Below are 26,010 nucleotides of genomic sequence, written 5' to 3' on the forward strand. Positions count from 1 at the left end.
AACTGAGAATACTTTCCTTCATATAAAATGCAGTAGTTAAAGGTAGGAGAATCCCGTTTTGAAATGTTACGTTTCAGTGCAGCTTCTAAACAGTGCGCTTTTTTTGTGTCCTCAGTTCGTGCAGTGAAAAACTGTTTTATGTCTTTTGGACTGTTCTAGTTGTTTCTTTAGATGTATGCAACAAACAGTTTCTAGGTCTCACTTTTGAAACTCTGAGGAACATCAGGTTTCTTTGTAAAACAGTTGTTTCAGGGGATTTAAGATTCATGATATGTTGTCTTTTCTTTTGATGTGTGCGCTCATCAAACCAATGTGTGCACAGAAAAGGATACTGGTTTGGAATTCCTAACTGTGTTGTTTGATGCTGATATAATTGGTCGGACTTAATTGGCTCTTTATAGTTTCTCTGTTTATGCCTCCCCCCTCCATTTTTTTGGTTTTTGGTAGAAAAAGGCTTTTATTATAAGACACTACCACTTATAATATTTTGAGGCCTTTAATTATGTATCAGGCGCTGCTTTTAATGTTTGGCTTTTTTTGTTGTTGTGTGTGTTTGTGCATTGTGTATCTCTGAACATTGTCAGTGTGTTTTCTTTAGTATTAAGGCTGCCTTTAGAGAATTTATTGAGCGTGAAATGTTTTGTTCAAGTATTCCAACACATTTAAGCAGAAAAACATCAGAGTGTATTGTTTATTCAGTTTGTTTTAAAGCCTCTCCAGATTTTAAACCGGTGATTACTGTGGTGTGTGCGTGTGTGTGTGTGTGTGTGTGTGTGTGTGTGTGTGTGTGTGTGTGTGTGTGTGTGTGTGTGTGTGTGTGTGTGTGTGTGTGTGTGTGTGTGTGTGTGTGTGTGTGTGTGTGTGTGTGTGTGTGTGTGTGTGTGTGTGTGTGTGTGTGTGTGTGTGTGTGTGTGTGTGTGTGTGTGTGTGTGAGATGTCTGCTCTGTGCGGCATGTAGAACCTAAATGAGAGTTTAATGAAGTTGGATTACTTTTAAATAATCAACAATTACATGCAAATGGTAGGACTAATCTTTAAATGTGGTCATATAACAGTGGTTTTATCGTTTAGTGCTTTTGTGTAGAATTCAGTGAGATGTTGTTGCTCTGTTGATCAATTGTTCTTGGAGAAATTATCTGTGTGTGTGAAATTGTGGTTTCCTCCATGATGAAGGATTAATACACTTTTGTGTGTGTGTGTGTGTGTGTGTGTGTGTGTGTGTGTGTGTGTGTGTGTGTGTGTGTGTGTGTGTGTGTGTGTGTGTGTGTGTGTGTGTGTGTGTGTGGTCAACTTCTGTCTCCTGGCTGCCAGTTTAATAATAATTATTTACACACATTTCACACTGTCTGTGTGAAACTACACTATTCTGTCACCTTTGTATGAGTTATCCCTTATAATAATATTATTCACACACACAAACCAAGCATTATGCTGTTGACCACAATTTTCTTACCGCAAAAAACGGATACGGTGACATCATCAGCGATTCTGAGCGAGAGACAGAGAGGGATCCATTTTTAAAGTTGCTTTCTTAGACGTGACCACACACACATGGTATGCTCCACACACACATTCACACACGGACAGAGCATGCTCTAAGGAGCATAGCAGGGGAGCTGTGTCTGTGTGTATGTCTGTGAGTCTGTGTGTGTGTGTGTGTGTGAATATAAAGTTAAAATCCAGACGGCCATTCCAGAGGCCAGACTATTGAGTCTTATAAACTCTCAGGTCACAGATTATTGAAATAGCAGAAGAGATATATAGTCTGCTAAGGAGTGTGTCTGTCTCTGTGTGTGTTTTCTGTTTCCCTCTTTGACTTCAACATCACAAATTACTCCTAAAGAAATCCAGACACAAAAGGGAACACACACCTGCACCTGTATGTGCGTAAATGATGTATGATTTAACACAACACAGGTGTCTGTGTGTCTTTGTCTCTGTAAAAATGTGGATGTAGTGTTGTGTGTGTGTGATCTAGCTGCCTGGATGTGTGCATATGTGTGTGTGTTGTTATACTGATTTATTTCAGCTCCCTTTATAGCCCCACTGGGAACTGAACCAGCAACCTCTTGGCAGCTATTTCATTGTTACAGTCTCACACTGACACAGAGGGTCTATTGTCTCAGCTAATCTAACAAACTGTAACTTTTTTTAACCTGCTCACCTCCTCCAATCCGCTTAGACAGCCTAATAGAATCAAAGGTGTAGAATCTGAGTAACCTGCTTTTATACTCCTCTGACCCTCCTTTGGGCATCCAAACCCACCTCAAAATAAAGTTTTATAGACCGTGGGTCCCAGGGTGTTAGCATAGCACTTTTAAGTTTGCCTTTGTGCTGTAAACAGCTAGTTTGTTTCATGCTTAGTGAGTCAGAGTTAGAAAAGAGATTTTCTGTCACTTGTAACTTTTTCTGTTTCTGTGTCGTTTGAATACATTGTAAAGTACAAGAGTTAATTGAGCTTTAAAGTACAAATTCAGTTTATTTGAGTAAAAGAACCTTCCTGGTATAGATCTGAAGGTGTGTTTGAAGCGCAGTTAAAAACCAAAAGGTTCTCAGTATTAAAAATCCATTGTTGTACCCCCCATTTATGTGTCTGTGTGTGTAGCTGGTGTTAACAAGGGTTCTTCCACTAACTTCCCAACGGGGGTAAACAGCCCTCCTTCAGAATATCACACACACACACACACACACACACACACACACACACACACACACACACACACACACTACTATGCAGTGCTTCCCAGACCCTGTGTGGTGCAGTAAATCCAATGTAGTTCTAAGAGGTCAGCCTCCTCTAATAGACTTTTAATAAAGTTTGTGTTGTGCAGTGAGCGGGGGCGGGGGGGTTGAGATTGTGTGTAAGTGTGTCTTTCTGTCGTTGATGGGTGCAGTGATCTAAGGGGGGTCTGAATGTTTTTATGTGCACTTCCTCCACTGTTTGTTTCTGAAGTGTTGTGTCCTGCTGGGAAGTTGAAACATAAGTTTCCTTTTTGCAGATCTCCAGAGTAATTGACTATTTTCAGCTCACAGGTTTTCAGCACTTCTCTTTTTCCTTTTTTGGTCATTGCAACACATGTCTCAATTAACTTCTTGAAAAGAAAGAGCAATGTATGTTAACATTTATGTACAAAATAAGCCATTACAAATCAGGGAAAGAAATGATTTAGGAGGTGAAATTGTTTGACTTAATGAAAATCTGAGCATGTTAGTGCTTTCTCTCATTTTTGTTGAATATTTTAAGGAATACATTGACTGTAGCAGTGACAAGCAGACCTGTTAAAGAAGTGAGGGTCCAACATTTGAACCTGCTTGTAAACATGTTTATTTGTTCATTTTAACATAAGATCTTATGCAGATTTATGTTTTTTGGAGGCAGCCTCAAGTGGGCACTCAAGGAACTGCATTTTATTTATTTATTTATTTTTACACTTTTTTTACTCTTAATTTTTTCAACACCAGAGGCTGCACCTGTTTGCATCACAAGGAAATAACTGAATGTGTAGTGTGTCTCTCACATGAAATGTAGTGTATTTAGAAATCAAGCCTAGAAAAACAGTATTTTGCACAAATAAATTGAGTTTACAAGAAGGTCTATCAGTTTTATCAGACAGAAAAACCTCCGCCTTTGCTTGAATTCTGACCCAAAAACTTAATCCCATACATGTATCACAGCCAGAGCTTGTTCCACTTTTTAAACAACATTTCTCACCCATGATTAATGATTAGATGTCTATCTGTCAGTGAAGTGATTGAGGTGTCTCTGCTATCAACACCTGCACACACACTTGTATGCACACTGGTTCGTGTGAGGATACCCCTGAAGTGAGAAAGTAGAGAAAATAAAGACTGGAAATGCGACAGCAACAGAGAGGAAGGAGGGAAATGTAGTGAGATTAATTAAGAGAGCTAAAGATGAACAGATAGGGATGTGTGTGTATGTGAAAGAGACCAATGCAGAGAGATTAGAAGCGGCTGTAGAGACTGAAAGAGCTGAAATGGAGGGGGTGGGGGGGGGTTTCAGAACGAGAAGGAGAGGTATTGAAATGTGAACCTCTGATTAAGTTTGACATTTAAGATGACATATTTTGCATGCTGTTACCCCTTTACAAATGAGTCCTACACTCTGCAGGAGCAGGTCTGTGTGTGTGTGTGTCTTTGAGTGTGTGTGTGATTTTCTTGATCCGTGGTAGGAATGAATTGGGCCCCTTCTACACAACTGTGTGTGTGTGTGTGTGTGTGTGTGTGTGTGTGTGTGTGTGTGTGTGTGTGTGTGTGTGTGTGTGTGTGTGTGTGTGTGTGTGTGTGTGTGTGTGTGTGTGTGTGTGTGTGTGTGTGTGTGTGTGTGTGTGTGTGTGTGTGTGTGTGTGTGTGTGTGTGTGTGTGTGTGTGTGTGTGTGTGTGTGTGTGTGTGTGTGTGTGTACTTCTGGCATTGATTAGGGGCCTAGTAGGCAACTGAAAGCTTTTATTCTTAAAATGGCAGGTGGACTCACTGTGATTTATTTTTCTTCTTTTTTACCCCTTTTCCCTCCTTCTGTTTCTCTCCAAACCTCCCTCCTCCCCCTCCTCCCTATTTCCAATTAGACTCCCGCCTCTGCAAATCAATTCCAAGCTGTTTCTTGTCCCAAAAAAAGCAGACACGCTCCCTCTAGCCAACCATTCCCCCCATCTTTTTGACCCACCCAACTCCCATCCAAGCTCGACAGCAGCTTGCACTTGTTGCCAATTCCTATTATTATCCCACCACTCTGAATAGTCTCGGTTTCATGCGCTGATCCATTCTGTCTGTGTGGTTACTACACCGGTCCCATGCTCACTTTCATTAATATTTTCTTCAGCTGCTTTCATTCAACCGGCACGTAACCTGGAGCTACAAGCCATTTCATCATTGGACTCAAGATGTAACTATCTGTGACAGTCTTACATAAATAAATGACTGCTGAGTGATATGACATTCATGAAAGCTTTAACAGTAAGTGTCTGTCTGCGACTTCCAGGGAAAATCCTTTTGAAGAACGGCAAGGGATGCATTTCAGGTGTCTGCAAGCAACCAACATATTTATTTGAATTAAAATAAAATAAAAATACTGCAATCCATGGCTAAACATTCATGGTTTAGCTAATGGGAAATTCAATTAAAGTGTTATTTTAAATTTTGAGCGGAAACAATTAGTTAAAGGAAATGGACATCAAATAAACCTGCCAGTGTCATGACAGCTCATTTTATCATTTCGTCTTAAAAAATATAAAGAAGCAATTATGTACAACAGTCTCTGGTTTCAGACTTTAAAATGTAAAATATTGATGTATTTCCTTATCTTATGTTTACAAAGAGAGGGTCTCTTATTAGGTGGGACTGCTGGTCAGGCTACAACAACTCAATAGTAGGTGTGACTCTTTCTAGACCAGGAAATGAAGAAAATAAATCAGAAAAAATGTAGATAATAGTCATTTCAAGAATAAGAATCTCTGATAGATTGACTAAATGGCTGGATGCTTCCACGTGGACTGCATGTGCTATATATAGTTATATATTACATCCAGCATTCTTACAAGCCTGAAAGAGAATCTTCAGAATCATTAGATGTGCAAAAACATGCATCACACAAAACCAGAGAATAAACTTTACAAATGGTCGTCTTGCATCGTATGCATGATAAATTCCAATCAAATTTGCCCGTCTGCTAATTTCATCCTCATGAATCCAATTAATTTATTCAGCTTGCCATTTGGCCAGGATGGCTTCGCCCCCACATGTTCACACACTCCTACACACTTACTCTTCTTTCTTTCTTTTTCAAGTTTCTCATCACCTCAAAAAAAAAAAAAAAGAGAGGTAATGAAATCAGAGCAGGCATCTTGGTAATAATCATTTTTATTATGAGTCAAAATGAGAAGTGTTGGTTTCAGAATTAGTTTGAATCAACCTGCTGCTAAGATGCACATTTGTGTTACCTGCTTGAAGCCTGACATTATGCAAATTATATACAAATTAGAATCAAAATGTGCTAAATGTTTAATTCCAGTCTTAACTTAGAAACTTAAAGGAGCAATATGTGAGATCATCAGACATAAAGGAAACATGCTATGTTGAAGTGCTACTTCTCTGATAATAATGCAGCAGTGAATATGTCCTCCTTCTAAGTTTCAATTCTGCCAAGGAATGGTCACTATTTGTTTTGACCAGAGGTAGGGTAAGGTAGGTAGTTTTAAGATAGCCCCACACAGTCGTTTTGGACGCCCCTAACCAACAGGTGGTGCAGCAATTGAATCAGCATGCATGCAAACTGCTTCAGATGTAACCGATCCTTACCCATCCTTAAAAGCCTCGGCCTTTTTCCAATAAGCTCCATGACCAGAAACATGGTAAAACTAGCATAAATATTGGAGGTGATTTTGAGAAATGGAGAGCGGTTAGAGCCCAGAAAGGTTTCAAGACTAATGCAGAGCTGGCTGAATACTATGTGTGGCTTCATGTGTGCGTATCGACTCTAAAGTGGAGGGGGCAGAGAGATACTGCTCTCACTAATGTTTTGAATTTGGACTGCAGTATCCATTTGAAATGCCACATGTCCGACTTACATTTTGCTCCTTTAGGAAAGGATAAAGAAAAGGTTGCTTATATCATGTCCCTGTCCAGTCCAAAGACGAACTGTGCTGTTCCAGTTGGCAAAACTTAAAGTCACTTAGGAGATAAGGGGACGTTATAAAGTAGATTTTAAAGTTATCCACTTTTTCAGGGATGCTTATTAGTATGTGGAGCTCATCTGCTCTATGCCTATTGCCTTTTTCTTTTTCCTGCACTCCCTTCCTTTGCTGCTATATCTCTCTATCCATGTCCCAAGACCATTTCTTTTTTTTATTCTTTTAAAATGAAGAAAATATATTATCTTTCTTGTCTAAACCTTTCTTTTCCTCCAAACTCCTGCCCTTCTCTCCTCCCCATTATTAGTCCTTGTCTACAGTAAGTGTACCATAACTTTTCCACAAGTCTCAAACTTGCAATAGACACTATGAATCAGCAGAAGAGAGATGGAATGGAAGGCCAATGAGAAAATCAGGGCAGATGATGAAAGCAGAAAAAGTAGGGACAAAAAAAAAATGATGCGGATCAAAACAACAAAAGAAAAGCTTGAGCAAGATCTCTCCGTGTAATGGGACTTCGCTTTGGTATTATTTCTTCATATGTTGCACATTAATCCTTTGTTTATGAAAGATGGGAATGTGAACTACAGCTGTCCCACAGGGAGAGAAAAGATGAGCTATCAGAAGGCGGCAGAATTATTGGACTGAGTAAAGATTTAGCATTAAAAAAAAAAGAAAATCCATGACGGTAACTTGAAAGCGAGTGTCAGAAGATTAGCGTGGAGTCACTGTGTCAAAATCTGAATATGTTGTTCCTTTAATCTTTGATTGGAGCTCATTTGCTGCAACATGAAATCAATCACAACACCTAATGAAAGGAAAATAACAATGTGATTAATGTATGCACATGAAGTGTTGAGTCACTACTTCAATACTCTTCACAGTGGCGTTCATGACCTGAATCTGGGTAACTTTAATGGAAGTTAGTTGGATGAAAAAAAAAAACCAGCAGGATAATGTTGGACAGCTTATTGTGATGTCTCATTATATGATTGTATGTAGAAATACTGTCCAGGTTAATTTGCTGTATTATATGATGCTGAGATGATTACTTGATGGACAAAGTATTTTGAAGCTTCTTTCAAATTGGAAACTGAAAGACATGATCTGCATGTGGCAATCGTGATTGGCAATTCAACTTTTCTTGTTTGTGAATTTTCTATTTGCAGCCCTTTATTTTTAGTAAGTATCTGTGCTGTTGTTCCAGCTAAAGCAACTCAAATTGATCATCTGTGTTAAGATTAAGTGACTCAAACCATCATGAAAAATAACATTCACATTTGAAACTCTCCACTACTGAACCTCCTACGACCTATACACACATATATTCTACTAGAACACCCCTGTCAGTTCATCTTTGAACAGATGTCTTGGGGTGATTATTGGCAATTTCAGATAAAAGCCTCACTGGCGTTACGACTAATTGTAGTTGATTGAAATGATTAACTGTCACATTTATCCTCACTGTGGTATTGAGGCCATTGTGGTGTTTAGGGTCTAATTGTAGCTAGTAGCAGTAGTTGTTATGTGGTATGTTGTGGTGGAGTGTACCTAATTGTAGCTGATAGTAATGGCTCCAGCCTGTGTATACAGCCTGAGGCAGACAAAGGCCGAACTGCGACACAGATGCATGCACCCAGAAACCATACAACTTTTGAACACACACCTCTTGTTTTTGCTCACATCCTGGAGCCAACAAGTAGTGTACCAGTAGTATGCAAATGAATACGTGATGCCAATGTGAAGAAATAGATGAACGAAAAAAACACTTCTGTTTAACTAATACTGTTATTTTTATTCACAGGAAGTCACGTAACCAGTATAGGGCACATGAACAGTTGGGTCAGTCATTCCTTCTTAGGTTGGGATTTCAGCTTCATTACGTTACCACGACGATCTGTAGTTTTCCACTGTGTGTGTGTGTGTGTGTGTGTGTGTGTGTGTGAGTGTGAGAGAGCGAATGATGAATCCTGACTGGGTGTGGTGAACATCAGATGAGATTTTCCTCTGCTCCCTGTGCTCACTCACTCTCCCTTACACACACACACACACACACACACACACACACACACACACACACACACACACACACACACACACACACACACACACACACACACACACACACACACACACAGTGAGTGCCAGGGCTGGTCTAGGCGTGGGCCCTTGCAGACATAAATTGCTTTATTTTAATAGTTGTATGGTGGAGAATGACGGGAAGAAAAAAAAAGTTTAAAAACTAAAAAAGGCCAGGCAGTGAGAGAAAATTGGATTTTAAAATGAAAGCAGCCCCTTTTTTCTTGTCAACTTGCTTTTCTTGTGTCTTGTGTGTTTCTTCCTAGTTCACTAAATTACAGTTCATAGTTGTTGGAATATGGTTCTTTTTAATATGTTTGTATTTGTGTATTTGATGTTTATTGTCATCCGATCATCTGTTTTCAACTACGTCCCCCTTTTCATCTTCTCTTTCTTCAGAAGTTGATTCTCCCACGCTTTAACTGTTTGCTATCAGTAAATAACACTAAGCCTTTATCTCTCACACTAGTTAATCACAGGGTTGCATGAATGCTATCTCACTTCCACACACATCATCAGATAGGCATTACACACACAGAAAACACACACACACATTCAGCGCTTCTGCCCCTCATATTGCATTGATCTAAAAGTGATCAGAATTTGGCGTCTATCAGGCGTCTGTCGGGTTTGACTGTGTTTATTGCCAAACACACACACACACACACACACACATACACACATACACATACACATACAAACACGACGCATGGGTCAATGAGTTGGCTGTGTTTACAACTGAATATGAACTGAACGACCACAAATAAACACACACATGCTCAGAATACCCAAACGGACACACACACACACACACACACACACACACACACACACACACACACACACACACACACACACACACACACACACACACACACACACACACACACACACACACACACACACACACACACACTCACTCTCTCTCTCTCTCTCTCTCTGAAATCTCTCTGTCATGTCTGTTGCGAACAGAGAGACCACAATTGTTCTCATCTCAAACAAAAGAAACATTATGGTTTAACATAAAACACATGCGCGGTTATTTGATGGCTTTGTACAGTGATTATAAGGGTGGGGGGGAGGGGGTGCTCTGTGTTGCAGAGACGGGGAAAGAGAGCAGAAAAAGAGAGAAAATAAATTGATGATGGAATTTTAAAAATTATTGTTGTAATTATTCGTCAATGTTAAAGTAAAGAAGAGGGAAAAAATGCAAGGAAAAATAAGTATTTAACACTAATAATTAAGGAATGTGGTGGTGATGCAGAGTGACGTATTGAATAAGAGAATGTAAAGGATCACAAAGGCAAAAACAGAAAGCAGCAGAGAGAAAAAGAGAGAAATTTAGCGGAGAAACGAGTGAAAAAGATGCAAGAACGAGAAATCTAGAGAGCTAGAGGCAATGAGTTGCAGTCTGCGGCCTTCCTCATCCATCTTTCTGATATGGGCTGTGTAGTTTGATGTGGTAGTCTGACGGCCATTCCCCCCCATCTCCCTCTCTCTCCTCTCGTTCCTCCCCCACACTCCCAGCTCTCCCAGCAGCCTCTCTGATATGGTTTAAGTTTTTATGTGGTCATGTGTTGAAGATTCTCACGGCTGGTTTCCATAATGATAAAAAGATTCACTCCCTGGTAAAAAAAAAGAGAAAAATCTGCAAAAAGTTGCACTTAAGGATGCAAGAACCATCCCGACACACACACACACACACACACCCCTGAAAAATGTCTCCCAACTGAGATGTTTCTGATTTGCTGGGCTTGTTTTTTCTTTGACGAGGTTTGTGGTCATGAAGCATCACAGATTTTAGCTTTCAAAGAAGTTGAGTAAATTGAGTCAAAGCTTGTCTGTACACATATATCATTGTGAGTGTGCACCTTGTATCTCTTAGTATCTTTATTTTAGAGGAAAATCTGCTCGTTATTGTCGATGTGTCACAGGAATAATAAAGCTAAAATGAACTCTTTCTCAAATCTCTCTCCTATCAGAGATGGTGAGGAAGAAGAATCCCCCTATACGGAGTGTGGGAGGCGAAGAGGAGGAGGAAGAAGAGGGGAGGAGGCCAGCAGGAGTAGAAGAGGAAGACGAAGGAGAGGAGGAGGGGAGAGTCGGCGCTGAGGCCGAACGAATAAACCGTCCCTCAGAACCAGAATCCTCGGACCGGATCCGAGGAGACGAGGAGCAGGAAGAAGAGAGTGAGTGTGTGTCCTCATCCGTCTCACCCTCTTCTGTTAGTGATCGTTACAGTAACGAGGAGAGAACGGGGAGAAGAGGAGGAGGGGGTAGGAGAGCTAAGGAAGGAGGAGCGTCGTTGAACGACAGACCTGAGAGCCAGTCGGAGCCTGAGGATGGGGAGAAAGGAGTAGAGGATGGAGAGAGGAGGGAGAGAGACAGAGGGGGAGCAGATCACCTTCCTTCTCCTCTCCTCTCTGCTCCCCACCTCCTTCTGCTCCGCAGGCAGGAAGGGGGGGAGGAGTCCACCACAGACACCCCTCCCCTTTCCTGCAGCCCCTCTCCCAAACTCCAGGACTTCAAGTGCAACGTGTGCGGTTACGGTTACTACGGCAACGACCCCGCCGACCTGGTGAAGCACTTTAGGAAGTATCACCTGGGTCTGCACAACCGCACACGACAGGATGCTGCCCTCGACACACACATCCTGGCCCTGCACAACATGGCCCCCCAACACACACTTCTAGGTAACTTCTCTCCGCTTTATGGTTTAAACTTAATAGTAGTTTAGAATAATGGAGAAAGCTTTTCCAAGACTTTGTCAAGGCAAAATATTCTGTTAGGTGTGATTTTTTACATTTTGTGCTTCAGTATGTGCAGGAAGCTTTTTGTTTTGTAAGAACATCTAGTTGGTTTCAAGGTTTTCCTTCCTCCCCTGTGTCAGACATGTCAATGTTTTTGTGCCTCTGGCAGCTTGACCTCTGTTTGTTTTTTCTGCCTCTGCAACGCTGACTTTCCTCTTGTATTTCTTCTTCCAGATACACAGTCGGGACAGGGGCAGAGGAATCAAGCCAAAGAGTTGGGGAAGACAAGATCAGAAGTACACAATCAGCAGCACCGGACAGTGATGGTGAACGGCACATATGACGTACAGGTAAGCACTTTGCAAGGATAAGAAGTTCATCCAAATGGATGAAATTATGTAAAAAAAAAAAAAAATTTACAAAGCATATCCTTTAATGAATGCACTGAAAAACAATTGCATACAAAATAGAGAGATACACAGAAAAATATGAGTTCTGCTTTAGCTATGAAATAAAGATCAAATAAATAAAGGATATATATCCTTTTTGTGGTAGTATTTTAGTGGGAAGTTTACACTGTGTAACTTATTGTTTCCGTATAACTTAAGTTTATTGCGTCCTTGGAGGCCAAAGCTCTTACAGTATCTACTTTTACTAGTTACAGTCTAGTTTACCATCCACTTTACCATCGCTCCATTTGAGTCAGCTGCCGTCCTGTTTTTAGTTTTATCTTTTGACCTTTTTCTGCGAGAGGAACACGAGGTCAGTTACAAGCTGCAAACAGCTTTAAGGAGTTCACGGTCCAATGAAGGCAAGATGACATCCCCGCTTCACTAGAAATTGAGATAATTTACCACACTGACGTCACCCCACTGATGTACCAGGTCCATTAATACGTATTATAGTTTGACCCCTCTACAGTGGGGGCAAAAATACTCAAATTAATCTAAAGGTACCATCATGGCTATTCTTTTGAGAAAGAACGTATATAAACTCAAAATCTTGCATAAGGAATTCTTTGTAAACACAGACTTCAGCCTTTAAGATCAACACATGTTAACTGGATTACCAATGCTGTCTTCATAATCTGTAAGGGGGTGAAAAGATGAGTCAATGTGGTTGATCATGTATGCACTTGAGCAGGTTTCCCATTATGCTCTTCAAATTCTGATATCCCTGAATTTCAAGAGGTTATCCACTTCACTCTCTGCTCTTTCATCTATAGCATTGAAAGTTTATTACAGAACATCAGACCTGCAGATGTATTCAAAAATCAATATCAGCTCGAAACTTTGATCCAAAACAGGTGACACTGATTCATTTGAAGTTCACAGTAAGCGCCACTTGTTGTCATAAATCTGAAAATCTGGGCCCATAACTGAACCAACTAATTTATTGGATCGGACAATCTGCAACTGATTTACATTGTGCGTATGTGTATGAGTGTTTGAGTTTGGACAGTGAGGCATTGTATTGCAAGATATAAAGTTTTATAGACTGACAGTTGAATGGACACAGTAAGGAGGGCTAATAGAACACCTGGCAGACAGACTGCTATATACGTCTATATGTGTGTTCAAGCAATCACACTCGGAGTACTTTGTCTGCTTTACAAATCACTTACAGGCTGTACATGCACATGCACATAGAAGTACTCATGCTCTGCTTGTATAACAGGCAGTCTTTGTGTTTTAAATGATGGCAGATGCAATTTATGATTAATTCTTTAAACACATGCTGTCCATATTTCTTGAGATAAGTATATCAGAGCAAACCATAGCATCTTCAAAAGTAAGATGTAGTTTAAACATGCTGGAAAATATGCTTGAATATCAGCCTTAGACACCAAATTGTTTGTTAAGGCGCTGAACTGGGAGTTTTTCTTTGATTCTTGTTCAATTGCCTAAATAGTTCCAACAGAACGTGTTTCTTTTTGGTCATAGTTCATAAATTGTTGGTCAAAAAGGAAAAAGTTGGTAGAAGACATTAAAATGCCATTCGATCTGTAGTAGGAAATTCAGAGTTGATCCTTCAAGCTTTATGACAGCTGCCATTCTTTCTTCCTGTATCCTGCAGCCCTAATTATAAACCCATTCATTTCAGATCGATCAACGGCACATTCCCTTCAAAGTGTCAATCTTAAACTCAACAAATCATTTTCCTTTACTCTCGTTTTTCCACCAGACAGCAGCTTACCGTGAATACAGTCAAATGTGCATTTAATTAAGGTTTCTAATTTAAAAAGTCACCTTAAAATCAAAATGATTGTGGCTGGCTCTTTAACTGTATATTTGACCTGAATCATCAACCTACAGTTTGGTAGGCTATAAAGAGAAATTAGAAAAAAAAAAAAATATATATATATATATATATATATATATTTTTTTGGGCTCGTTATGCCTTAATTTTAGAGATAGGACAGTGGATAGAGTCAGAAACCAGAAAGAGAGAGAGTTTGGGGAAGGACATGCGGGAAAGGAGCCACAGGTTGGATTAGAGGCGGGCCGCCTACCCTTTAGGACTTCAATCTCTTTACATGGGGCTGGCGCACTAACCGCTAGGCTACTGAAACCATAGAGAATTCACTTTTTGATTTGACATCATTCAATTGTTCTTTTCAGTTTGGGACTGCTTGAATATTTCTCACAATTGGGTCAAGTATTAAACCTTGGGTGTGCGTGAACAGTAGGGTTTTGTCTAAAAGCTTAAAATAAGATGATCTAATAAGTGCTGTGGGTGTGTGGGTGTATGTGTGTTGAGTAGTTTAGAGGTTTCATCTCATTTAAACCAGGAGTCTGTGATGCCTGTAAGTCATGTAATGGACACAGGCACACACATACACACTGTTGTCTAGATCAAGCACACACACACAACTACACACCTACACACTGTAGTCTAGATCAAGCTTACACACACAGACACACTGTCGTCTAGTTTGTGCACACACACACACACACACACACACACACACCCAGGCACACACACAAGTGGAGTCAGAAATAGAAAATCCAGTGGGCTTAAGTCGTCATTATGAAGAAAAAGTGAAAGTATTAAAAAAACGAATGAAAGGGGTCTCTATTCCCTCCATCCCTCACTCGCTTTTTCTCTCTCCCGCCCACGTTTGGAAAATTCCATGTTGTCATTTGCTAAGACAAGATGCCTTGTCAACCAATCAGACTGCAGGAAAAAAAGACGAGTGGAGGAGAAGGAGAAAAGAGAGAGAGGGAGGGAGGGAGTCTTTAAAAGCAGTAGTTCTAATGGGCTGTTAGGCAGTGTAATGAAACAGCTGTCAGACATATTTAACTTTCTCTCCGTCTCATCATCTGTCTTCGTCTCTGCTCCACCTTATCCTCAAATCGGCCCTTATTCCTTCCCTCCTCTTTCTTCTCCTCTTTCTGTTCTTTCAACTCACACACTTTTCCCTCGCTCGTCCTCCTCCTCTTCTCTTCCTCTCTCACCCCTTTTCTTTCACGCTCCCCTTCGTGTCTTTCTCTGCGATCTGCTGTCTAAAATGACCCGATGTTTGGCTCTTCTCTTATTGCCTGGGCATGGTCTGTGGGATGTGATGATTGGATGATTGCTGTTGTGAGATCACACACAGCAATAGATCTCATTTAGCCTTCTTGAATGTTTTCTCTTCACTGACGCTGAAATTTAGCAGCTCACATTTTTAATTTGTTTTCCTTCTCTTTTTGTTTCATGTATAATTGTGCTGTATTACCATCTCACTCCATGCCATTTCTCTGCCCTATTCAAACGTCTCTGCACTGCCAGTAACCGGTAATGAATATAAATTCCTCTTTATTGTCTTTTCTTTAAAAAGACACTGAGACGCACAATCAAGCTTAAAGGGAAATACGCAACTCTCATGGTGTTAATGTACAAAAAACAAATGTAAAGCTAAAATATAAATGCTCAACTAGATGACCCGGATGAATATAGAATAACTATTATTGTACAGTATTTATTATTAGAAAACATAGATGTTTAAGATCATTCTGACAGAAATAATGTATACCAGCAATCATTATATTTTAAATTGGCAAGGAAAACAATCCTGCTAAATGCCCCATATTAAGAAACCATACATATTTACTGACTTAAAATGATGCTTAGCAGTGGCAGTTGCAAATTTCCATTACAGGTCTGCCAACTCTCAGCATCAAACCACAGATCCGTAAAGAGACAAATCCTGCTGGTAGTCTAATGTCATTGTAAGGCTTCGCAGGTTGCTGGCTCACCAGTATAGCCAACAGCGCACGATAATCAGCCACAGACGCAGGGAGGACCGTAATAAAAACCATACGGGTGTCAGGTTGCTCACTCACTAGTACAAAATCTGGGCCTCGTCCATTGGATACTACAGTAGAGTGTGACAGATATATGTTATGTGTCAGTTAGTTAGAGTTTAAACAGCCTTTTAATTGCCTCCAGTCACATAGAGAAAATGATGGATTACACATGTTGTGAGCTTAAGACCAAAGAGTAGCACAGGCAGGCTCTGAAGCACAACTCTGTGTTTTAAGGCTCATGTCCCATAAATCTGAAGAATCCAAAAATGAGCTTGATGAGAGTTTAACTTTTGATCTTCAACAACAAGGTATTTCCCTGATATGCACATTAATGATCCAGATCAAACTTCTGATATTATTAGTAATGCTCATTATTGGTAGAGGTTCAGCACCATTATATCGAATCTGAATCTCTTTGATCTTTAATCAAACCTGCAGCATCTCAACAGTTTTATTTTCTTCCCAAGTGAGATCAAAAAAATATATATATATATAGATCAGGAAGTGTTGAATTTTTCTATCTGACCTTATTTATTTTATGAGCCACTTGCTTCAGAGCATTCAAGTTCATTAGGTTAAACATTGGTATGGAATGTCAAAGAGCTTAAATGGGAAACACTACCCCTAAATATGACTTTAGATTGATTATAGAGAACTGAAAAAATGTTAGTCCTTTCACAAACCAAGCACACTAAGTCCATCTGCTCTCGTTTGAGTGGTGTTAGAGAATCATTTTGCTTTTGCTTGTAAAATGAACTTTGGCCATGTTTAGATGCTGTATTGTAGAGAACACTTTACAAGACAACTGCCAAAAGACTAATTTGAACTGCTACACTTGTAAACTAATTACAGTTGATCTAAACTGCCTGAAGTATTGTCATCTGCTGTCGAAATAAGCAAAACAAAATCCAGAATCCTGCTGTCTTACTTTCATTTAATGTCTCTTGAAAGAAAAAGCTTTGCCCAAATTGAGGTTTTAGCAAAGCAAAAGTCATTTTGCCATCAGGGAATTGCAAATGCAACCAGCTATCACAAATGACCTCACCATTCTCCAGTGGACAAGCTCCAAGTTTGAATTATTAATATGCAAAAGTTTTTTTCTATCTTGATGCAACATTCTTTTTGTCTTTATCTCGACTTCCTGCTTGTCAACAGGTGACGCTGGGTGGCACGCTGATTGGGATTGGCCGAAAGACTTCCGATTGCCAAGGGAATACTAAGTACTTTCGCTGCAAATTCTGCAACTTCACATACATGGGCAGTAATTCGTTAGAACTTGAGCAACACTTCTTGTCCTCGCATCCAAATAAAGTCAAATCTCCACCCACCACACCCCTGCTGGCCCACAGTAACCTGTCAACACACGACAACCAGGCCAAGGAAAGGAGCCAAATATTAGATGGGGCAGAACGAGTCGCAGTGAGAGCGGAAGATGATTCCTTAGTTGGGTACTCCATCCCAGTCAGGGGGTGTTCGGATCCTTCCAGCTGGACGGGGGAGCCGGGTCGGGGTCCTGTGCAGGCGTATTATTGGTGTAAATTCTGTAGCTGGAGCTGTGAGTGGTCAGGGGGCTCTGCGAAGCTTTTAGAGCACTATGAACAAAGACACAGAATGAGCTCGGGAGGGACGATGAGTCCCAACAACGCTAATCCAGAAAGAGAGAGGGAGAGAGGAGGAGGAGGAGGAGGAAGAAGAGAAGGAGGAGAGAGAGACCAAGTGCCATCCAAAAGCCGAAAAGATCTGTCATCCAACATGTCTGGCACCAGCCAAGGTAATTCAATTGGAAAAGGTTTTGTAATTGTGCTGGTCATTTGCTGAGGTAACTTCTCTAATAAGAGGATCTCTGATCTCTGATCAATATTAGAGTAATACAAAAAACACACCTATTTTTATTTTAACAGTGATAGCTTTCATTTTGCAATCTTAGACTGACAGTACGCTGACTTCTGGCAGCTATTGATGTTGTTTGTAATTATATTGGAAACTTTACATGGGGTGGCTTATTTGTTGTGGTTTTGGATCGGTTTATTGGCTGGCAAGCTTACAGATACCTGACACTGCATTTTAGGCAGAATCAGAGGCCAATTTCAATACCAGTATACCAGTAAGGATAACCGGTATCAGTATCTTTACCAGCATTGGCATGATATCAGTATCAATACCAGTATTGGGATAAGTAGGCTATTAGTGTCAGAAAAACTCCCCCAAAAAACAAATGTTTAGGACGCTGGTAAAGCTAAGTGGTTAAATCTTGCATCCCAAGTACAGAAGCTATAGCCCTCCAAGCAGTGGCCCCGGGTTCATCCAACCCTCAGCCATTTACAGCATGTCATCACCAACTCTCTCATCCCTTTTTCCAAAGTAATCCACTGTCCTGTCCTCTCAGTGAAGGCATGAAAAGCCCCAAAAAGAATCTTTACCTAAAACCAGTTGATCTAATTCTCCAACACAACCACATATACATGAGGCAGTATCTGTGGCGGATACTATCTGTGTGTGTTGATATTGGAACAAATTAAGAGACAGATATGAAAGAAAGAGAGAAAGATGATTGACCACCTTGTCTCTTATAATAGTTCTCAATTTTCCTCTTCCAGGAAATGCTTCAACTGCTCACCCCTTATATCATTTTCTTTGATTATCATGATTATTTAGAATTTGTTAATGTCTTTGTTTTTCTTCTTCAAAAACCAACACAACATATTCTGTCTTCTGCTCGTAGGAGAGCCAAACAGCAGCGATCCAGAAGCGGTCGTGACCAGTTACAACTGCCAGCTCTGTGATTTCCGGTACTCGATGGCCCACAGTGCAGATGTGATCGTAGTAGCACCGTTACTCCTTCACTACCAGCACAACCACTCCATCCACCGCTGCTGCATCCAACACTGCGTGTACTGTCCACAGGGGCTCTGCCAGCCACAGAAACACCTGGGGGAGGTGAGATTCATAAAATATTGAAATGTTTACTTGCTTGGTGTGTTGGTGTTAGCGCCGCAATTAGGAAAACGATGAGCTGTTTTGTAAGCACAAGAAAATAAAACGTGTTATTTGAACAAGTGAGAAGTTAATTGCTTCAATTTCCAGCCTAGTTAAAATTCCCTCGCTTCCCCCCACGCACACACCCCCCATTCCCCCCACGCACGCCCCCCCACCCTCCTTTGTGCCAGCTGCCAAACTGTGCTGTCACAGCTGTTTAAAAAAAAAAAAAAAAAAAAAGGATTGTGTACATCCAGAAGGGGGGGACGCATCTTTCAGTTAGTGATGCACATACATGCTGGTGCACTTTGATATCACCTGCATAGACAGAAACACAAAAAACATCCCAACTAAAGAGAGAAACTCCAGAAGTAAACAAACGTCTTAATTAACCTCATATGCACAGTTTTGTCTGTAAAAACTAACTTTGCTCCCCTAAATTGATTTTTTTGATCATTAGGTGTCTCATCCCTTTGCTTGTCGGAAGCCCACCTGCTCTAAATGCTCTTCCAAGTTCCCTCAGTCCACCAAACAGCAGGAAACCATCGCTTCAAAACCTGCCACCACCACCTCACCCAGCATGACCCCTCCTAATCCTAGAGGCGACCCCGCTTTGATCGGGGGATCGACTTTTCACCCCTCTAACCCTTCACATCCTGTCGTCACACAAGGTACCTCAAGGCATACTTTGCTTGGATATTTGGTCAGAACATTTTTAACTCTATTTTACGTCTGTATAGATTTAATGAGCTTTCTTTCCTTAGCTCCTGATATGTTTTTCTTTTCTGATCCCAGGCGTCACCCACTTGTGCGACCAGTGTGCGTTCGCCACCACTGACATCGACGTGTTGCTCCAACACTACGAAAGCTGCCACACCCTGATTAAACTAAAGGGGGCGGCGCCTCATGTCAAGGCTGAGGAGGAGGGTGGTGTGGAGAAGGAAGGAGGAAGAGAAAGAGGAGGAGGAGAGAGGGAGCACTCATGTACAAAGTGTCACTTCATTACAGAAGTGGAAGAAGAGATTTTTAGACACTACAGGTAAGAGACAGAATGATGCATGACATTGATTAAAACTACAAAAAAGGAAAGTCAATATTTTAGATAGTCTATCACTTTAGGTTCCCATAATTGGTTGAATTGAGTAACTATTAAATATGACTCTATCAAGTCAGGTGGATAATAGTAAGAAATACAAAGGTGGGGTTTAATTCACTGTAATTCTATTTTCTGCACTCAATTATCAAGTAAATGTTGACTGAGAAGACTCATTTTCACACCTCAGATATTCCATGTTGATAGTCTTTGAATACGCATGTCACTGCCTCAAGATTGAGCTCTATTCGTTGTTAAGTGAAGCTCTTTATCTTCAGACGAACATGTTTAAGGCTCATGGACTTCCCAAACACGAAAAAACGTTTTTTTTTGTTATTGTTAACATGCAGTATATTTTCCAGTCCATGATCCTTGGTCGTTGGTTTATGCAGTGTCAAAAATCCCAACCCTGCAATGAGCTTCTTTCACACACTGACTTAATATACACATACATATTAGCTGAGTGTCTGTTTGCAGGTTTTGGGTTCCGTTCAGTTTGTGATTCATTGGCTTCAATTGTCTGGACAAGAATAACAAAAGTTTCCGATACTGTCAATTTGATGGTGTTTGGGTGATGAAAGAAGTCCTATTAATCCATCTTAAACTACAAGCCAGGTCCAGCAGAGTTTTCAATGACTTAGTCTGATCCTGGAATCTGCTTTAGGACATACAACTGTGACAATCTGTTGCTGACAACCTTCAGGAAGAGTCAGCTTTCCTTTATATCAGCTGTTTTCACAAATGCACTAGAAAACTTCAGGCAGGCTGCCTCTGAATTCTTTCTGACTTACTCATTTACATTTTCACCTCACAGTGGGAGGCTGTCCTTGTCAGGCAGAAAGGGGGTGGAGGTGGGGGGACTCCGGATGCAATGCATGGTGCAAAAAGAACGATGCTGAAGTGGTGGGTGAAGCAACAGAGTCCGACACTGATTACATTTATTTTTCATTTATATCCATGTATATCATCGCTATGTGTAGATTGCCTCTAAAGCATCTACAAAAGATCGTAATAAAACATAAGAAATGACTTCAAAAAAACATCTTTTCACATGTGCATTAAAGACTTTAAAGACTTGTAAACATACTTTAATGAGTTTTATGAGTGAAGTTCTGAAATAAAATGATTGCTAGTACTGTCCATCCTGTAGCAGCCTTCTCCAAAAAGCTTCAGGCTGTCAGTGTAGAAACAAAGTCTAATTGATTTTGTTGTACATTCTAGACTTCTTTTTTTTTTTTTTTTTTTAACATGAATGTTTAAATGTTTTTTTTTCCACAGACATTTGACATGAAATGACAGTTAAAGCCATAGGCTCAGCTCTGAAGGCTTAGAGAGCTCAGACGTGACTCAGTCGCCCATTTGTTTCCTACACAAACACACACAAACATACGCATTAACTTGGTTTTCAGTCACAGCGAATGATAGAGAGGGCTGGAGTTAGGTCTGGACTAGAATGAGATAGAGGGTGTGGGAAAATTGCAGCAAAAGACTCAGAGGCTGAGAGGGATACAAACTCCTGAAGATAACTGCGGGTAATTTCTCTGACTATTTTAGTATTGATCCAGATTGCTGATCTGAATTGCTTCTTGATATGAGCCCACAGACTGACTCACACTTTGCTTGTTTTCTTGCACACACCAGACACAAAACTACTGTCTGACTCGGCTATCTTAGCATGATTTTAACTCCAAATCAGTGACATATTCAGAAGCGCCATTCCTTTTTTGGGTAAAAGCAAAAAGAAGATGAAGTGATAGAATGACAAAGGGAAAAAAAGAAAAAGTTTAAAAGTTAGTACATTGTAAGCAGGAATGGGACTGAAAAGAAGTAACAGGTAGAACCTGAGAGAAAGGAAGACCGGAGAAAATTGAAAAAAGATGGCTGAAGCTCTTTTCTGTGATTTTGCAACAGCGCCGTAACAAAGCTCCACAGTCATTACATTTTTGTACTTTCACATTGATTCTATAAAGGCTTGATCTCTCAGTGTGTGGATTCACATTGCGTTACTGAATTGCGGAAGCATGATGTGTGGAGAAACAGTGGGAGCTCCACATACACACACTCAGACATGCACACACACGGCGTTGCTCTCCCCCGCTGGCTCTGCTGATCCCGCTCGCCCCTCTAACGCCTCTGTTACTACCTTCAATGGTGGTGCAGATGTGGGATCACTTCATCCTCCTGATACACCTCTGTGACATTCATATTGAAGGGACATCACAGAGGTGTAAATACTGTGCTTTGAGTGGGCAGTCTGAATATGACTAGAGAGGAAAAGCGCTGTGAGGAGTCCACTCATTCTCTTAACAGAATGTAAGCTCGCAATCATAAAATCTAAGCTTGGAATCTCCCAGTTCAAATCAAATAAAACTGAAATACAGCTAGAAAATTCCACACCCACACTTACATCGACCTTTAATAAAAAGTTTCCCAGGCTGAGTTTTTAATAACAAAATAAAAGATTGAATTGCTGGGTGCTGAGAACAAAGGAGCGCACAGTATTAGGGGTTATCCCTGAGACAAACTAATCAATCACATTGAAAACTTTTTGTACCTAAAGACTCCTTGAAGTAAAGACGTCCATATGCAAGAGCTTGCTGACATATCCCTTTGTTCTAAAAGCTTAGAATTTGTATTTCATAATTACAATGCTATATTATTTGGGGAAATTCAAATAAGAATTTGGCATCTTCAAAATAAGATGCCAAATTCTGCCCCAACTGTGTGGGATGTGAAAGCTCTTGGCTTACGTATCAGATGCATTACAGTTGTCTTCCTTGAGACCAGTCACAGGTTATAAACATCTTACGCAAACCAAATCTGAACCATAAAGTCAATTTGCTTCAAAAAGAGACCACAAGCAGAATTCTGTCCCAGGCACAGGCGTTATTATTGAATCAAAAGTGATGTACTAAAAATGCTGCTATGAAGACTTCATGCTTTGCCCTGTGCCTTTTCCGCTACCCTTTCTTTATAGGATCAAACTATTACTGGATCATTATTCTCAAGTTCCTTCACTTACCTTTCTCAACAGACCTTTTCAAAGTATTTTCTGCAAATTTCTCCCTATTACAATCTCAAAGGGCAAAATGAAGTAGTCTTCTGTTTTTCATCTTTTCCTGATGCCAGCTTACCTTCTTCCAAACAAAGAAAACATTCTTTGGCTGTTTCCAACAAATACAGCGAGGTTAACACCAAACCAGAAAGACTTTTGTAATCAAGGATAATTCCTAAACTCATTCTATATCTACTCCTCAAATATTTCTCTTCTTTCTTTTATTTTTAAATTTGAAATTTTGATTATCTTCTTATTATTTCTGTCACATGTATTTCTGATCTCCTGTAACAGTTAGGGAGACAGAAACAGTGACAGGGCGAGTGAGTAAATGAGTCGGTACGTGCTGCCGTCCATGTGTGCATGCATGTGTGGTAGATTTGGTGATGACAAACAGAGAGGCCACTGTGTCTTTGTTCAACATCTGGAGACATTTAAGTCTGCTACAAGGTACAAGGTGTACTTTGCGCACACAAACATTTTCACAGATCTTTGGCTAATACCTGGAACATTTAGATCTGGATTTAGTTTAAAGTTCCAAATTGATTGTTATTTTCAGTGAATTTATAGATTTCAGGAGTAAATAACGTGTAATAGATAGACCTGGGTGGGTAAGTCAGACAGACAGATAATTTCAGATAATGGTTCAAACCCTTAAATTACTCCTGTTATATATGACTTAGATTGAGAATGTTATATTGTTGATACATTTTTAAGGTGTATTTGTTTTTAACATTATGAAGTACCCATTCCTGAATTATTCAGCACAATCCAAAGGCATTAAGAGCCAGTTATTAAAATGTAAATTTCAAGAGGTTTTTTTCAGTTGCAATTGTGTAAACCTTCTACTAAGCACTTATAATATATGGATTTATCTATATTTTGACAGATGTTGGATCATATTTTTCCTACATACCTTCATATAAGCAGCTGCCTATTGTGCACCCACCAAGAACCACTGCAAACAGAACTCCATGTTCTTCTGAAAGATGCTACATTGATTTAGTCTCACCAGCCCACACAAGAAGACACAAATCTATTTTGTGAGCCAGGAAAAAAACCCTGATGTTGTGTATCATATATATAGAGCTTACTGCTGATTTTTCAAAACTCATGCCAAAAGGGAAATGAAGGTGGTTTGTTGATGTTTAATTCATTTCTTTTCTTTCAGATTAATTTAAGTTTCTCACAGTTTGGTCCTAATTCATGGTGATTTGGTGGAACACTGAGTCACTTTTTGGCCACAAAGTCAGTGAAACACTACCTGAGTGGTTGGAGAAAATGGGGCAGAGTCCAGTGCACTTAAGATTTATTCAATTCATTGTGTGGGTTTTACTCAAAATGGGATCAATAAAAACTTACTTGGCACGTCCTATAGAACCCTTTAAAAGCCACTTTTTTTAGTGAGGGCAATCAAGATGGATTGACTTAAATTTTGTGGGAAACTAAAACTAAGGGTCAAATCAATTTTTCTTTGTCCAAACACAATTTAACCAACATAAAATGTACTAAGTACATTTTGAACTGCATTACTCCATCATTAACTGTTCCTGACCTGAGGTTGTTGTATTTGTTAATTGCTACTCATTTTGTCCCCTCTTTGTAGGCTGCCGTTGCAGACGCTGCGACTTCACAGCTCCTGATTCTACAGCCCTCCTGGACCACTTTAACTCCGCCCACTGCCATGAATCCTCTCCCTCGTTAAGCTTATCATCAACAATGTCATTGCCCACCTCACTGACACCGTCGTTAACACTCTCAGCCAATGGCTGCTCAGCTCCCTCTACCTTGGCCATCAAAGAAGAAAGCAAGGGGGATCTGCGCCTCCTCTACTCCCTTGCGCCCCCTGAGGGACGGCTGGCAGAAGGAGGCAGGGAAGAAACAGGAGGGGTGGTAAAAAGTGAAGGAGGCGAGGAGAGAGAAAGGGAGCGCGAGAAAGGCTGGGTTCTTGGGGAGACACGAGGACTGGGAGAAAGAGGAGGTGATCAGGCCCATGGTTTACTTTGGGTGCCAAAGGAGCGAATGGGACCTGAGAGAGGTGGTGGAAGCAGGAGTCCCTCTCTTTTCCCCTCCCCCCTCTCACTGTCGTTTGTTTCAGCCAATCATGAGTCCACACATCAGAAAAGAGGCGTGGCTTCGCCCAGCATGGTTTACCTGGGAGACACCAAGTCGTTTTTGGGAGATACCAAATCGTTTTTGGGGGATGCCAAGCTGTATGGAGGAGGGAGGCCGGGTGGATCCTCTGCAGGAGGAGGTAGTGGAGAGAAGCAGATCCAGATGCCCCAACAGCAGTACACAGGAGGAGGAGGAGGAGGAGGGAGTGGAGGTGGAGGAGGACAGGAGGCGAAAGCAGCTAAAGAAGAGTCCCAATCTCTGCTAAGGGTAAAGTTGAACATGTGTACAGCTCCTAAACTCTAAACCCCTCTATTTCCTTTTACCTCTTCCTCTCATCAAGTCCAGCTCTCTATTTCATCTCCTTCACAACCTGATTTTACCCCTAAGCTCTCACTCTCTGAAAGAACATCTTTGTAGCTACATCCTTCTACCTGCTGAGCGCATTACCCCTCAAAGTGCTGCTATTAATACACCTTCATCTTTGCTTCCTTTGAATCAGATGTGAGGATTAGACGTCATGCAGGGAGCCGCTTCAGTGTAATCTGTAATTCCTTCATCGTAGAGTACTCATGCAGATTGCCGCTGGCTCACAAAGTGTGCCAGGGTGTTTTTACATGCTTATACGCGTTCACATCTCTTCTTTTGTCTGTTGTTTCCATTACATAATTTCATTTCCCATAATTTTATAGATTTTGAAAAATAATTTATTTTACACACACACACAACACCCTGAAACCTCCCTGTTGCTATGGCAATATGTAGGCAAAGTGACGGGCCCTGTGCTAACCAATTGTCGGTTCTGTCATCCTATTCTTCTGTCCCACAATGCCTTTCACTTCCCAGTGATGTCATAGGCTGGTAAGAACATACTGTGGTTTGCCAACGCCGCACAGCTTATTGGCTATGATCACATTGGATCAGAATAAACTCAACTTTGTGTGTGTGTGTGTGTGTGTGTGTGTGTGTGTGTGTAGGGTCAGGGCATTGACATGGGTCTATGTAAG

The 26,010-nt window shown here is 40.6% G+C and overlaps 1 protein-coding gene across 1 annotated transcript in view; it reads left to right on the plus strand.

Moving 5' to 3' along the window:
- The window catches only part of trps1 (trichorhinophalangeal syndrome I), a 109,132-nt gene that overhangs the window by 39,615 nt on the left and 43,507 nt on the right, over positions 1-26,010 (plus strand). Inside the window, 7 exon segments of the mRNA XM_065947944.1 lie at positions 10,708-11,418; positions 11,710-11,825; positions 16,923-17,538; positions 18,490-18,704; positions 19,204-19,414; positions 19,539-19,799; positions 24,498-25,273. Of these exon segments, the coding sequence (XP_065804016.1) occupies positions 10,708-11,418; positions 11,710-11,825; positions 16,923-17,538; positions 18,490-18,704; positions 19,204-19,414; positions 19,539-19,799; positions 24,498-25,273 (2,906 nt within the window).

The sequence above is a fragment of the Labrus bergylta genome, chromosome 19 (assembly GCF_963930695.1).
Source record: "Labrus bergylta chromosome 19, fLabBer1.1, whole genome shotgun sequence".
Lineage (NCBI taxonomy): Eukaryota > Metazoa > Chordata > Actinopteri > Labriformes > Labridae > Labrus > Labrus bergylta.